We start from the raw sequence: 14616 nt of genomic DNA on the forward strand, positions 1-14616 counted from the left end.
CCTTTGGGAAAATCAAAGTGTTATAGCAGCCTCCTCCAAAATCAAGCCAAACTACAGAGTAGCTCAGCAATACCTCCTGCACAAAACCAGAGAGTTGCTTAAAAGGCAGTAGAACATTTTGTTTTCTACATCTTAGTATTCCGGGAAAAATGCCTGGACAGTGCAGGGGGGAGCTAGGCTAACCTGAACTGCAAACAGAACTAGAAAACCAGCTTCCAGGAGCTCTGACTAGATATCTTTTTTAAGCAACAGTTTTCCATTAGAAAACACACAAATTCCTGAACTGAATTTAGACAAATCTGTTAAAATGTCAAAATGAAATGTTTCATCTTTCTTGCTTCATTTCAGCAGACTCAGAATGCTGCCCTGCATCTATTTAATGCTTTCTTAGTCTTCCACTTTCCCCTTCCTTGGATTTACGTCATTTTTCATGCCACCCTCTTCTCCTTGGAATAACTTCACAATGAAGGGTGGCAAGGCCTCCTTCTTCACATCCCTCCTGGAGATCCATCTGCTCTGCGAAGATTTCCAGCTGTGAGAACTCACTCTGTGTTTTTTCCCACACGGTATTAACTTCTGTCTTTGGATTGCACACTTCTTAGGGTGAGGACCCCATTACTGCCCAGCGTATTTATCCTACCATATAGTGACTTATTTCCCATATAGCCTAAGCAGTAGCAGTAGTTGAGAACAGAGGAAAGTCACACCCGTGACTGAGCCTTACAGAGGAACAGGGAATCAATGAGTGATCAGTAACCGAGCATACTTACAAAACTTCTGAATGGTCCCATTATAAAACGATAAAGAGGGAGGGACTCACCTGGATTTCCTCTTGCAATAGACCAGTAGATTATCAAATAGAAAGAACATTCTCTCCTGGATGTTTCCTGCTGAGATTTTTAACAAAGTCCCTTGGAGCAAGAGCTGCGTGCAGATATCTGTCAGATTTGACCCCTGAAACATAAAAAAGAGATATTGCTTATTTTTAACTTTGTGAGCATTTGTGTGTGTGCGTGCAATTAGGAATTTTTACTAAAGCACTGTTATTCTATCTGCATGTCCTTAAACTGTGAAATAACTGGTACACTCATAAGGAGGAAGTCCACAACTTCTTAATGTGGCTAAACACATCATATTTTCTCTGGATTGCAAGATTTTTTTTGAGACCTTGTACATTATAACATAAATCTTCCTTATTAAATTCCAGGAGACTTTTTCCTGAAGAAATCTTTCACTCTCAAAGCAGCTGTATTGTGAGTCTCTCAAGACCATTAGTCTTCCCTTCACACTCTGAGCTATCATTGCAAATATCACAAGTGATGGCTTCAGGAATGCTTTATGAAGGAATAATGCTATTTTCCTAACATTATAGCTCTGATACTGACATAAGTTACTATTAAACACCTCTCTGCAAGACCTTCTCTGCGGTGGTAGGTCTCTCCAACTCTTTTGTTAGAAGTATATGCAGATGCTTTCCTTTCTGGAGTTTTAATAAACACATGCAAGCTAGAAATGTAGCTATCAAAATTAGAGGTTGGGTCCTGGCCTCTGTGCTAGCAGCTGTGTGCAAGCCAGTGTACGTGCTGGTCAGCCATAGAAATAACTGAGCTTGGTGCTCAAGACACTTTAGCCTATGAGGATGCCCAGAAGCTGAAAATCACAGTAGATCACTCTAAACCGTTCACTCCTCGAACTTTTACTCAAATAATCCTAGAAAAAGTCATCATATGGTCCAGTTAATGAGGCCATTTAGGACCAAGCACTTGTGTCCAAATGAGAAACAGCTATAGGACTGTCCCAGGTTGCTTTCAGGACAGGCAAACTTCAACTGTCTCCACAGCCTGAATGCGCACAGCTGGGATCTGCTACTCAACAGCTCCAGCTGACCACACAAGCTCTGGCCAAACTTTAGCCTCTAGCTTTAAACTCACTGATCTAGTGTTACTTTGAGGGTACAAGAGGATCCTATCAATAAAGGATCTTTTTCAGAAAAAAGCACCAGGAGGCCTTGAAAGGATCTACCACCCAGTTCTGGTTCAGTTACTAATTTTTTGCATTTCTCTTTGAGTTGGAAGAAAGAATAACTAAGGGTAACGGTAACTTCCTTCCATGGTCAGCATGCAGATAAGGAAGTAGCCTAGATGGTATGACCAACTGCCTCAAGTCTTACGCGAAAAGAGAACTGACTGTGGATTGCAAGACATTCGTTATGAACAAAACTGCTCGATTTTCAAAGGTCCCTTAAACCTCTGTTCACAAATAATAGAAAAATATTGTATAACACAATTCATCCCACTTAGAGAAACTAAAAAAAACTCTGTGCACAGGCATGGAATCCAGCTCCATCTAGAGAGACACCCCAGAAACATCTGTTTGGATGATTTCAGACATTGCATGAGGTGGGTTTTTTTTAAGGAAAGCACAGTCTGCTGCCATCAGCCTATTCAGGGGAAATCACTGAATTAAAATCAGCCTTTCTAAATGCAATGCAATCACTCTAAAGGTGTGAATGAAGCTTTAATTATATATTTTCTAAATCAAACCTTGCCAGCTGTGCTTGCCAGGTCTTTTTGTTAACAATGAAGCAGCTCTTCTGTAAAGACTGCCGAGTACGCAACACCAATTTGTGCATTCCACATACGTGTTTCTATACATTCTGGATATAACAATTCAGAAACTAGCTGGATGCAGTAGTTCCACCTGCTGTTCTGATGTGTTTCTATTTTCTTAATCATTCTATAGAAAGAGTTAATAAATGACTAGAAAAAAAGTTATTTTTTGAAAATTATCTGTTCACCATTACTGTCCCTGGAGAAATCACTGTATTTCAGAGTTATGACCCCAAAAGCCTGCAAACAGGAACAGAAACCAACTGACTGTACAATATAAAAGCATGCTCCCCGTGTGGTTTGCCAATTCAGAATTCAAGGCTTCAGAGCATCTCAAGTACCTAATTTTCTGAAAGATACCCAAAACCACCAAAAGCAACAAGCATTGAGACATTAGTAGCTGGAGTCAATCTAGATTTTTACCAACACAGGAATCACCGGGTAGAATTATCTGGCCTATTTTATACAGGAAGTGAAAGCAAATGCTTGCAACAGTTGCTTCTTGCCTTAAAATCTAAGAATTTCCCGTTCACTGTTGACTTCGCTACTTGCCATTTATAATGATTTTAGAGACTTTCCAATATTAAGAAACAGAGTAAGAAGATTTATTTGATGTTTTCAGTGACAACACAGGATTTCTCACCTTTCTAAGTGAGACTAAGCTGCGAGGAGGGTGGGGGAGAAAAACAAAACATGATAGCTGGTGGAATTGCAAATTACAGCCAATTATAAAATGACTCATCTGCCTAAGCACCAGCACGTATCTTACAACTCATGCTGTTCTATGGTGGGGGTTTTGCTTCCCTATGCATTCCAGACTGGGAGAATTTGGGGATATGTAGCAATTACTCAGTAAAAATAATTCACAAGGACTCATGAGGAGAAACCTCTCCCTGCAAAAATCAATATATAGTAAATAGAAACAGCATATTAACTTGTTCTTCACTAGGCAAACAAAAACACAGTATACAAAAGTTTGTTTTCTCATGCATCCTCTACTTTTCTTTCCTCTTTTTTTAAACTAATCTTTGTTTCCCAGAAGGATTAACCAGAATCAAACTGACCTGCCTGAGACTAATCCACAACATACATCTACAAGAATTCTGTGCATTCCAAAAGAATGAATCTGAGCAGAGGTCATTCAGATGAAAAGACCTCTGATTAAGCCAAAAGCCTTCAGCATCTTCCCAGACTTGGCCTACTTTAATATGTCCCCTCACTATAATCTGTCTCAGAGAGAGACTGACAGAGGGACGCCAGTTTATGCTCTGTGTGTGACAGTGACAGTGGTGGCTGCGGTGGAGACGGAGATGCAGACTTGGGGGCGGAAAGCAAGAAGAGACTGTGCAGCAGCAAAATGATGTTACGTTGCTCTTCATGTTGGAAATATTGAGAGCAGCATTGATGGCAATAGGATGAAGATCAGATCAGGGATGGTCCATTGGGACAGCTGGAAGGAAGTGCAAATTAACATCAAACTTCACATTGAGCTGCTTGCACACTTCCCACATTGAGGCTACATCCCTTATTACTATAAAACTTTTGGTTGTAAGTAAGCTGATCTTCACTTCTGTTTGATGCCCTGGATTAAAACAGCTGGAAGCCATAAGCCTTGCTGGATTAGTAGGCATGGTGTACAACCATATACACAGGGCACCAGTGTTTCAGAATCCATATTCATGCTAACAGAAAAGGGAAATTTTCTATTTCATAGGAGAAATTCCCATCAGATAAACTAAAAATAGGCATAAGCTTGCCTTACCGACTTCCTCCCACAGTCAGCTCTGTGGCTTCTATCACTGCATTGTTAAGCTAAAAGTTTGTTCAGCAATTGCAGTTTTCCATAGACAGAAGTCAGAAGTCCTTCTCATTAGCAATAAAATGTGAAATACATCTGAAAGAATCAAATCCAGTTACTCACAAACACAGCACTTGGCTGTAGAGTCACAATTTACAAGACCCCTAGCACTGTGAAGACAGGAAACTGTCAAACAGCTGCAGACTTGCACAGAAGAAAAAAACTCCATCATAGCAAGCACTGGCCTATATCTGTGATGTATGAAGCTAATATTCCTAGCCAGTTTTAGTAGGAATGTTCCACAGCTTACTGGGAGGATAAAACACTTTTGCCTTTTTGAAATTTTGAGTTGACTGACCTCAATGACTTTGTTATAAAACAGTGTATATAAACAATCTGAAAGGGTTTTCAGCCCCAGAATGTTGGTGTAGATAAATTAATCCCTAAAAGAAAGTTAAGAAGTTTGGATACCAACCCATTTATGGCATCGGACAGTTTAATAGTTATGCTTCAGCCTCTGAAGTTCAAACCATGTCTGTGTTGCCTAGATGACCCGTGAGTTCCATTTAACCTGAAATGGTTTTAAGCACTTCTAGAAATCTTGCTTTATAGAACATTATATGACTTTGTTTGCTTAGCTTGCTATCCAAAAAATACACAGCTGGATATCTGGGTTGTTCTCACATCTTTAGCTGGATGCCAAGAACATCCTTCAGGGAAAAAATGAGCAAGGTTTAAAACATACATGAAAGATAAAAAACAACCCAAAAGAGAGTCATGAAGAACACCCAAGAGCCTGAACATGAGGAAGTTTACATGACCTCAAACAAAATGTCCTCAGCTAAGAAATCCTCAGCTGGCAATGATCAGCACCGACATTTTAAATGTCAGTCTTGCTAAATGCCGACGCCAATCTCTCCATAAGATTACTTAACACCACTGACTCCCCATGGTGCACCTCCCAGAGGCTTCCAACTCCACTGATTCAAGCGCCTGAACTATAGTCATCATAAGATAAGATTGCCAACCCTTTGCATGCCATCCTGACTCGCCAGTGTTTCTACCGAGTAGCTCTTTTTCCAGATCTCCTCTTCCCTCTAGGTTCATATTCTAGTTTTCTCCATATCTTCTTTTCCTCCCTTCTGTTATAAATGCTTTTACCTACACAGATCCACCCACTGATCAACACATCACTAGAAACACATCCATGAGTAACTTAACTGGAGCAAAGACAAATGTAGCAGTTGCTTTCTGATCTAATGCTTGTTAATCTAACCTTTATCTTTTCTACAGGAAACCTCTATGAAGCTAAGTGTGCTAACTTTCAAAGCTCCTGGAAAACCTAAAGGCTTACAGGGGTGGAAAGAGAAACTACTGTTATGTAGACCAGTCCTGATTTTATCTTCTGGACTTAACCACTTGAAATTTAAGTCTATTCTCTAATATTTTTCTTTCTTTCATAATCCACTTGTTCTGCTACAGTTTAGCAACAGCCTGCACACCCAAAACAGACAGTAAATTCTAAACCTGTTGGACTGATGCCACCCACACTTTTAAGAGCATTTACACACCATGTAAGAAATAGAAATCCCTGTACACAGTATGAGTCACTAAACTCCAACCCATTAAACTGTTTAGCAAACTGCCTCGTGGCAGCTTGCTAGTCCTACATCATACCTCCCATCCTTCAATGTGGGACTGCAACTGTTCAAGGGCTTCCAGTTTCTCCATCTGTCTCTTGGTCTCATTGATATTTGTGCAGACTGTCTTCATTGCCTGCAAAGCATTCTGAACAGCTGGGTGATCAGGGTGCTTAGAGGGAGTCCTCTTAGCTAATTCCTACAAAAAAAAAAAAGAAATTATATAATGTAAACTTAGAAGCAACTCATGGAAAGGCACAAGCATTAGTGTGAAATCCCACAGGAAGGTCCCAGAATCACTGTGTAAGTAAAGACAAGTTGTAGGCGTGTTACTGCAGATGCTACTCTTCATCTGTGCAGGGCTGTTGTTTTATAGGAATGCTGCTAAATAAATAAAGCAATCACTCGTGTTATATATACCAAATTAAGAGAGCTCAAGCCAAACACATCTTGCTGCGTCGCATATGTTTGCTTCTAGTGCAAACCAAGGACAAATAAATTAAAAGATTACATCATCCACTTCAAAGGCATGCGATAGACTGTTGACCTAGGGATGGTGTGGATGCTATACCAGCCCCGGCAACGTGTATCGAGTATTTCAGTGATGCTGGATCAGACCCCTTCCTTTAGATAAAAGTTCTTCCCATTATCAAGAACCACTAGAGCTAAAGAAGCAAGATTTTCTGTCAACTATGGCCTTACAGAAATGATGCTAGGCTGTATACTACACCCACGGTACTTACTGGTAGAGATTAATCCCAACCCACATGAGGCTGTAGGGTCTAGGCTGTTTAGATGCATAACCAGTAACTGAAGTCAGATCAGATTTACCCTAAGAGCTGAAGCACCGTCTTGAGAAGCCTGTCTCTTTCCACTGAGCAAAAAGGAATTCCAGTGAGATACCTCTTCCAATTCAAATATCTCAGAGTATCATGTGTCTGTACCCAGCGCTGGCAGTGGGGGCTGCAGGGACCTCTCTGGGATGAGAGGTGAGGGGCTGACCCACGCCCATTCCAGCCAGCTCCACGAGAGACCCACAGCAGGATCCAGCTGAGCCCTTCAGGGAAGCTGGTGATGCCCCTGTGAAAATATGTTTAAGAAAGGGCAAAATACAGCAAGGCAAAGAGGAAAAAAATGTGAGAAGCAGCCCTCTGAGCACCAAGGCCTGAGAGGAAGATGGGGAGGAGGTGCTCCAGGTTCCAGGACAAAGACTTCCCTGCAGGCTATGGAGAGGACCACGACAGCAGATCTCCACACTGCAGCCTGTGGAGGATCCTACACTGCAGCAGGTGGATATTCCCTAGCGGAACTGTGGCAGCTGGAAAGCCCATGCAGAAGCAAATTCTCCTGACAGGAACTGCAGCCCATAAAGGACCCATGCAGAACCAGGTTTATCCTGAAGAACAGCAGCTCACGGAGAGCTCACACTGGAGCAGAGAAAAGCGTGCAGATGAAGGAGCAGCAGACAAGAAATATTACATACTGACTGCAATCTCCCCTTCCCCATAATCCTTGCACTGCTCAGGGCTGGAGGAAAGCAGAGGAATGGGAAATGCAAGAGTGAAATTGAGCCTGGGGAAAAGAGTGGGGGCTGGTGGTTTTGTTTCTCACCATCCAAATAGATTTTAATTGACAATAAATTGAGTCAAGTCTGTTTTGCCCATGATGGTAATTAGTAAGTGAACTCCCTGTCTTTTTTTTTTCCATCTTATTTTCCTCCCCTACCCTGTTGAGCAGTGAGAGCGAGAGAGTGGCTGCGGGGCAGCCAGCAGCCAGCCAAGGTCAACCCACCACACGCAGAAAAGCGCCGACAGCTCTGAGCACGATGAATGTGTGTGTGCCCAGAAATTGCAGGGAAATGCACTGGCCAGAGCTGTCTCATGTTTTTATGCGCCAGGAAGTATAAAAACAATTTTATAAAGGAGTAAATTCATTTACAGAATAGTAAATAACTCGTCCAAGGGCAAGTCACTTGCAGAACCAAGACCTTCCGGCACTCAGTTCAGTGCTTTAACCCCCCACAAGACAGCCCCATGGCGAGTGGAGAGGGCTCCCCAAGAGGCAAATACACTGGAGCAGGAAAGAGAGAAGCTAAGAGAGCAACAGGATTTCAGCAAGGACTCTTCTGCAGATGACATTTAAGAGGTTAAGGCATATGTTTTGACTGCAGTGATTAACAGACGAACAACATCTCTGCTCCAAAAGAGTTCCTAAGACAGCCTCACTTGATTCAACACACACCAGCCTGATTACACGCTGCGCACTGAAGCAGCGGGGAAACTTGGGACCTGGCAATATTAACCAGTTTGGCAAAAAGGGTAACCACTGTCAACTCACAATTAATAACGTTTAAGATCAGTAGTATTTTATAGTTAGCCACAACTGGATAAAAATACATTAAAGAAACCTTAAGTAAGGCTGCTAATTGCATCTTGATATGTAATATGGTGTTCAAGACCCACATTTTTAGATTGCCTGCAATATTTAACATTGTCGCTATGTTCTATTTTGCCTCAACATGTTATTTACTTGTTTTAAAGTTCTGCGTCTAAATAGCATACTGCTGCTAAATGGCATCATTTTGCGTGAAACATAAGAATGAGCTTGAATGCAGCCAGAGGGCCTGCACAGCGCTGTGGTCTGAACATATTGCTTCAACCCATATTTCCCACAGCTAAGGGCAAAGACAGCCTGATACAGTAGTTCCTCCAAAATAAGTGACTGCAGTCCCCAAATATCCATCATGGGCTCCAACTAGACTTCATCGGCAGTTTGATTTGTCTTTTGCTTCTCCACACCAGCACATTAACCTAAGCAATTGCCTCTTCATCACTTTGCCCTATTGGCATTAGTTTAATAATCTTTGTGCCACGCTGTTTTGTGTGGTGCTGACATACTCTGATTTCAGGTATGATCCTGAGTATTGCTGGGGCTCAATCAGCCTGAGCTGGTCACACAACCCGTAATATGAGCTCTGCTCCTAAACTGACTTATGTCCACACACAACCTCTAGATCAAATTAACTGGTAGCCTTAGATTCACGTTACATGGTCTGTCAGAGAGTGGAGGGATGTGGGCTGAAGTTCAAGTTCTGTTGAGGCTCGTATTAACTTACAGTAACTATAATAGCTGTTAATCCAACCATTTTGCTAATACAGACACTCTGAGCTGCTAAATCAAGGAGCTTGCACTGTCCTAGTGTTGATTCATACAAAGTTCTTTAGACGGGTGGTCACCTTTAGCATGTGAATGGTTTGTGCCTACCCAGCTGTACTTTTCTTTTCTGCTAGCAGGAATAACTGAATAATAAGACTGTGAGGTGCTCAGGTACCAGCACAACTGGAAAGTGCATTTGAAAGGAGGAAGCCAGAAGTAGTACAAGTTTGTTTCTGCCTTTGTACAGATCCTCTCAGTGCTTCCTCACTCTGGTTGGAACAAGACTTAATTCACTAGCACTTGTAAATTATCTTGAGATTCAATGTTACAGAAGCATGCAGTACTTTAATTAATTATTTATTGCCTTCTCAGTTTGCAGAACCTTTTAAAGTGAAATCCACATCTTGAGCTTAAACTGTGTTACCACAGAGACTCCTGTAAGTAATGTGAGCAATGGGTCTCATGAGAACCAAAGAATGGCAAAGGGAGGTGCTCCTATTCCCGCACAGACAGATTGTGCGGACAGAAAGGCCCAGACGAATGGATGGGAATGTCGATGTTTGTCCAACGAAATGTAACTATTCAGTTCTTTGCATAGATTTGGTATTCTGAGAATCTACTCAGTTACAATTTCTCTTTTCAGAAAACTATAAATGGAGATTGACAACAGCTCTCTTGTCAGATGGATGACAAAGGAGATGGGTAATGTGCTGACAGCTGGGAATCCCATTAAGAAAGAGGAGTTAATGATCTTAAACTCTTGGATGATTTACAGAGTAACACATGCACGGGAAAAAGAGCTGGCTGTTACAAATGTCAGTTGATATCGCAAATGAATTCCCTGTGGAAGTTTTTACCCCAGTTCTGCTGAAGATAAGGCCAAGGAAATTAACTGTTCAAAAAGGCAGGAGAGAGGTGTTGCGCCTTGGTGACACTAGACTCTGTCCTATGCTTCCAAACAGAGTGCAGAATTTCTGCTACAAGACACTCATTAAAAATCAATGAAGTTCTGCAGCTCAAGTGTCACCCACACTGTTTTGGAAACAGATACGTACACACTAGCACTATCTTACCATCCCTGTCTGAAATATCACCAAGACACAGAGGAAGTCCTCACTCACAACAGTTCTCTGCTGCAATAAACACAGCATCTTCCCCATTCCTGCCAGCTGCCTGCAGCTTTGCCCAGGGAGCAGCAAAGGAGGCTGAAAAGGGCAGGCAGGGGGCTCGTATGGGCAGTCAGCTGCCTGAACAGCATAAGCAGCAGAGACAGAGAACTTGTCCCACCGCTGCTCAACCTAAAGCCGTGTCAGGAAGAGCTGTGCCCCCCTGATACTGCCATTCCCCAAAAAAGCAGAGCCTGGCACTTCTGAAACACTGTCAAGCAGCTCTGGGTGCTTATTTATTTTAGTGACAGATTTATGATGTGTAAACTCTGAAAGCATTTGACAACATTTTGAAATGCAGCTGAGAGACAGACCAGATGGCAAACCTTGGCTATGACTGTCTTGTCCTAAAGCTCATATATACTGCTGTCTGGAACGACTACCCTATGTATTGCAACTTGTGCACTAATAGGGGCAGGAAACGAGGTTGCTGACACTTGCAGAAAACTATTTCTTGCAAAGAGTTTCCTAAAATGATTTATAAAGCAAACTTACTTTCTAGCTACAGACTTGTTAATCATTCAAACCAATCAGCAATGGAGAAAAGAAAACCTGGTATTTTTGACAGCCTGCTATCTTCACCATTATCTTCTGGCTTTTCCCTCTTCTTTTTTTTAAGAAAAGAAACAAAAACAAACAAACAAAACAAGTTGCAAGGGTATTTTGTATCATGAGCTAAAAGAAAAAGAAATCTTTCTGTTCTTTAAATAACTGAGACAGAAATGGGGACTGTGTCCTCTGGGCACAGAATTTTCCTTTTATTTCACTTCTCTTCCATAGCTGCAAAGATCGAGGTTGTGCCACTCGTAACAACTACACACACAACACAACTTATTTTTCAAGGGGAGCAACAGAGCACATCCAGCTGCAGGGTCCTCCTCAACAGCATATAGAAAGGAAGTACATCTATATTCCATCTATTCAGAAATGTTAGATTTCATTACGCAATGGGGTAAAAAGATTTCCTACTTAGGTTTTCCAGTCTCAGATGCAGCTTTAAATAGCTTAAGACTATAAGAGTTCTAAACATGATAGAATCTAAGTATAAGAACTAAAACACAAAAATTATAACGTACCAGCTGCTCACACTTCTCATTTGTCTATTCTCTAATTGTGCTTAACCCCCCAACAAGCAATCAAACAAAACCCACGAGAAGCAAAAAGATCACACAGGAAGATGCACGGAGGTGGCAGGATAGACGATGAGCAAGCAGTGCAGGCAGGCAGAGGAAACTAGAGAGGGGGTAAATGTAAACACAATTTTAATATTTCTTAGAAAAAAGGATGTTATTCTGCTTAACTGATCCTTTTTTTAGAAAAGAAGTCTCTGTCTTCCTTCCCCATGTCCTCCCCTGCCACACAGAAACGATCATGCACTGTGAACTGACAACCAAACACATTCTGCAGCAGAAATTTACAAGTCTCTATATTTTAAAAACTCCTTCCCCCTATCTTAACACCCTTAAAGGCACTCAGACATGGTGTAACACTGATTTTGTGCGATGAATGTTAACATTGTGCATTGACTGGTGCAAATCACTGCTTGTCAGGCTGTCTCGCTTGGCACTACAAACCAGTGCATACTTAAAACAGGGTTTCAGAGACACATCCGATGGTTACTGAATATCTAGATTACAGAGATAACAAAGACAACATATTTCTTTGCTTATCAGTTCAAAAAGTTTTGTTAATAAACAGTTCAGCTCCAAAACGCATGGCTTTTTTTTTTTCTTAACCATCCCCTTCTGTGAACATAAATGTCTGCAGGAGTTTTATACCTGTATTTTACAGTTTTAATATTTGTTTGTATACAAATTTTCCACTTAAACTATCCAGAAAGTAAATGTTACACCAGTCTCTCTCTGTATACCTGCCAATCACAGCAGGTTTTTTTATTCTGTATATTTTTTGAAATTTGTAATTTATGTCAATGTTTCTGCATGGAAAAAACTAGACGAGCAATGATAAGTCAGTAAAACAGATTATATTCAATGTGCCATCAAATCTATGAGATACGTCAAATTAAAATATAACAAAAAACATGTTTCCAGTTGTATAAGTATTAACCAGTTATAAATAATCACAAATAAAAAGTGTGGAAGACAGAAGTCTGATTTATAAATTGGCAGTGTTTCTTACGACTTCGTAGGCTATATATAATTTTTAATGTTGTGTTACACAGAGCTGGATTTCAACCAGGCAACGTTGAAGATCAACATGACTTTTCCTGGGGGGAGAACCACAACAAAAAAACAACCCCTGAAGGATTAAATATATTTATGGCCAATTAAAAGGGTCTGCTCCTTAAACAACTCTAAGAAGAATGGAGAGGGAGAAGAGTGGATACAGTGAGTTAAATTTTCTTCATCCTGTTTGGTATCCACATCACTGGCTTCCCGTCTTTGCCTTTCAAAGTCCAGGCACTGCATTTACTAAGGCCTGTTTGTGCCTCACTGCTGGGTTTTCCCCTTTCAAGGGGATTCTGAATCCGGTCACTCAGCTTTCTGCATCCAGGTTTTTTTATTTCCCTCCCAGGACCAACAAGTCTTCCATCCCACGAAGCAATACATAATTACTGCTCCACGGAGTTGTGTACATTATGAGCTATTTTTAAAGGATCAGAGGTGGAATGTGCATTTCTGGCTGGAGAATGAGTAAGTCCTTGAGAGAACAGACAGCAAACAAGAAACAACCACTCTGTGACATGCACTGGGCTCTCAGGAGCCCATAGGGGTGCGGCTATCATGAGCTGCACATCCCTGGTGTGCTGGGAGGAAGGAGACAGAAAGGACTGCTCCTAATCCCCACCCCCAATGGTGTGATTAACTCATGATCACTGCTCCCCTCGGGTTTTCTTCTTGCTGACATAAATGCTCTTTATTAAGGGAAAATGAATATTTTTGTTCAGAGATTGGTTTACGCAACAGCTGCTTCTACTCTGAAGTAGGATAGTTCATGCTAATTAATATAGAGTCATACAGTTATTATCAGTGAGAAAGAGCTGCCTTAATCCAAAACATTCTGCTAGAAATATTTACTCGGCAAGCTTTCCAGTGCATATACACACACTGGAGTTTTAAGTCACCCTCACAGTATATGCTCTAAGGTTTGTGCGTCTGTTTGCCTTTGCTTCTTTTCTTCTTACCAAATCACAAAGTCCACCACAGCAAGCACAGTTCTGCTTCGTTCAAGCCTAGCCCAAGCCCTTGCCTCACTTAAGGGAACTTTATAATGAAGCTTATTCCTAACCAAGATTCAGAAGTCCTATATCCCCAAATGGACTCCAAATCATTTGCTGAACTTTGACAGCAAGAAAAAGAAGGAGAAGGAAGGTTTTTGGGGATAACCAGTGACAGTGACCATCAAATTGATTTCCTAGCATGCTATCTGAAGCGGACAAAAACTATTAGGGACAGAAATATTAATATAATTATTTGCTCTATTTGCACAGAAATTGTGAAATACTATGGCTAGGTTTGAGTCTCACTCTTCAAAACACGTATAAGGCTTTCAAATTAGACAGACTTCCAAAGAAAGCAGCAAAAATTTAAAACAAACTACTCTAAAGCTGCAATGTTTGGTTATCCAAAACCTGAAATTTATCGAACACCATCATTTGGATCATTGTTCTGTTTCCATCACTTGTTTGTTAAAAAAAACCCAAACAGTTTCCTCAGAGGATGAGAAAGCTTAAGATCACCAGCTGCAGAATGCCAGACTTTATATCACAAATTATTGGCAATATATGCTTAAGGTGCATCTGCACTCAAAGATACTCCAGTGTATTATTCCTAATTAAGCAACCCAAATTAACTCCATGCTAGATGCTATTATTCTGAAGAAGAACACTCATATATAGTATTATATAAAATAGGTATAGTATTTTAAGTATGTGCTTTACCCTGCTGTTTAGGTTGACCTTCAAATACAGACAAGTCTGAATTACTGTGTTCATACACTGTCTCCATCAAACGTAACTTCTGAGCTATCCTAAATACCGATGCTATAACAAGGTCATATCAAAGTCAACAGAAAATCTGGATGTTCACAAACTCTTGCTAAAAATAAAGTAGAAGAGGAAAGTAGGATAGCTCTGGTCTATGACTCTTCTAATCAGCTGTAATGCGATAGTATCTGTTTGTCCTGGGAATTAGATAAAATAAGATCCAATCCCCACGAATACAAACCAGCTATTTCAGGAGCAATAACTGCAGTTCAGTAGCATAGGGAAAACAAACGCTTAATTT

The 14616-nt window shown here is 40.9% G+C and overlaps 1 protein-coding gene across 4 annotated transcripts in view; it reads right to left on the reverse strand.

Moving 5' to 3' along the window:
- Window positions 1-14616, reverse strand: part of PREX1 (phosphatidylinositol-3,4,5-trisphosphate dependent Rac exchange factor 1) — a 152765-nt gene that overhangs the window by 60854 nt on the left and 77295 nt on the right. For all 4 annotated transcript variants that reach the window (XM_069872135.1, XM_069872133.1, XM_069872132.1 and 1 more), the window contains exons 6-7: window positions 6085-6246; window positions 821-954 (exon numbers count right to left, since the gene is read on the reverse strand). In XM_069872135.1, the coding sequence (XP_069728236.1) occupies window positions 821-954; window positions 6085-6246 (296 nt within the window). The remainder of the gene's footprint in view (window positions 1-820; window positions 955-6084; window positions 6247-14616) is intronic.

The sequence above is a fragment of the Phaenicophaeus curvirostris genome, chromosome 18 (genome assembly GCF_032191515.1).
Source record: "Phaenicophaeus curvirostris isolate KB17595 chromosome 18, BPBGC_Pcur_1.0, whole genome shotgun sequence".
Classification (NCBI taxonomy): Eukaryota; Metazoa; Chordata; class Aves; order Cuculiformes; family Cuculidae; genus Phaenicophaeus; species Phaenicophaeus curvirostris.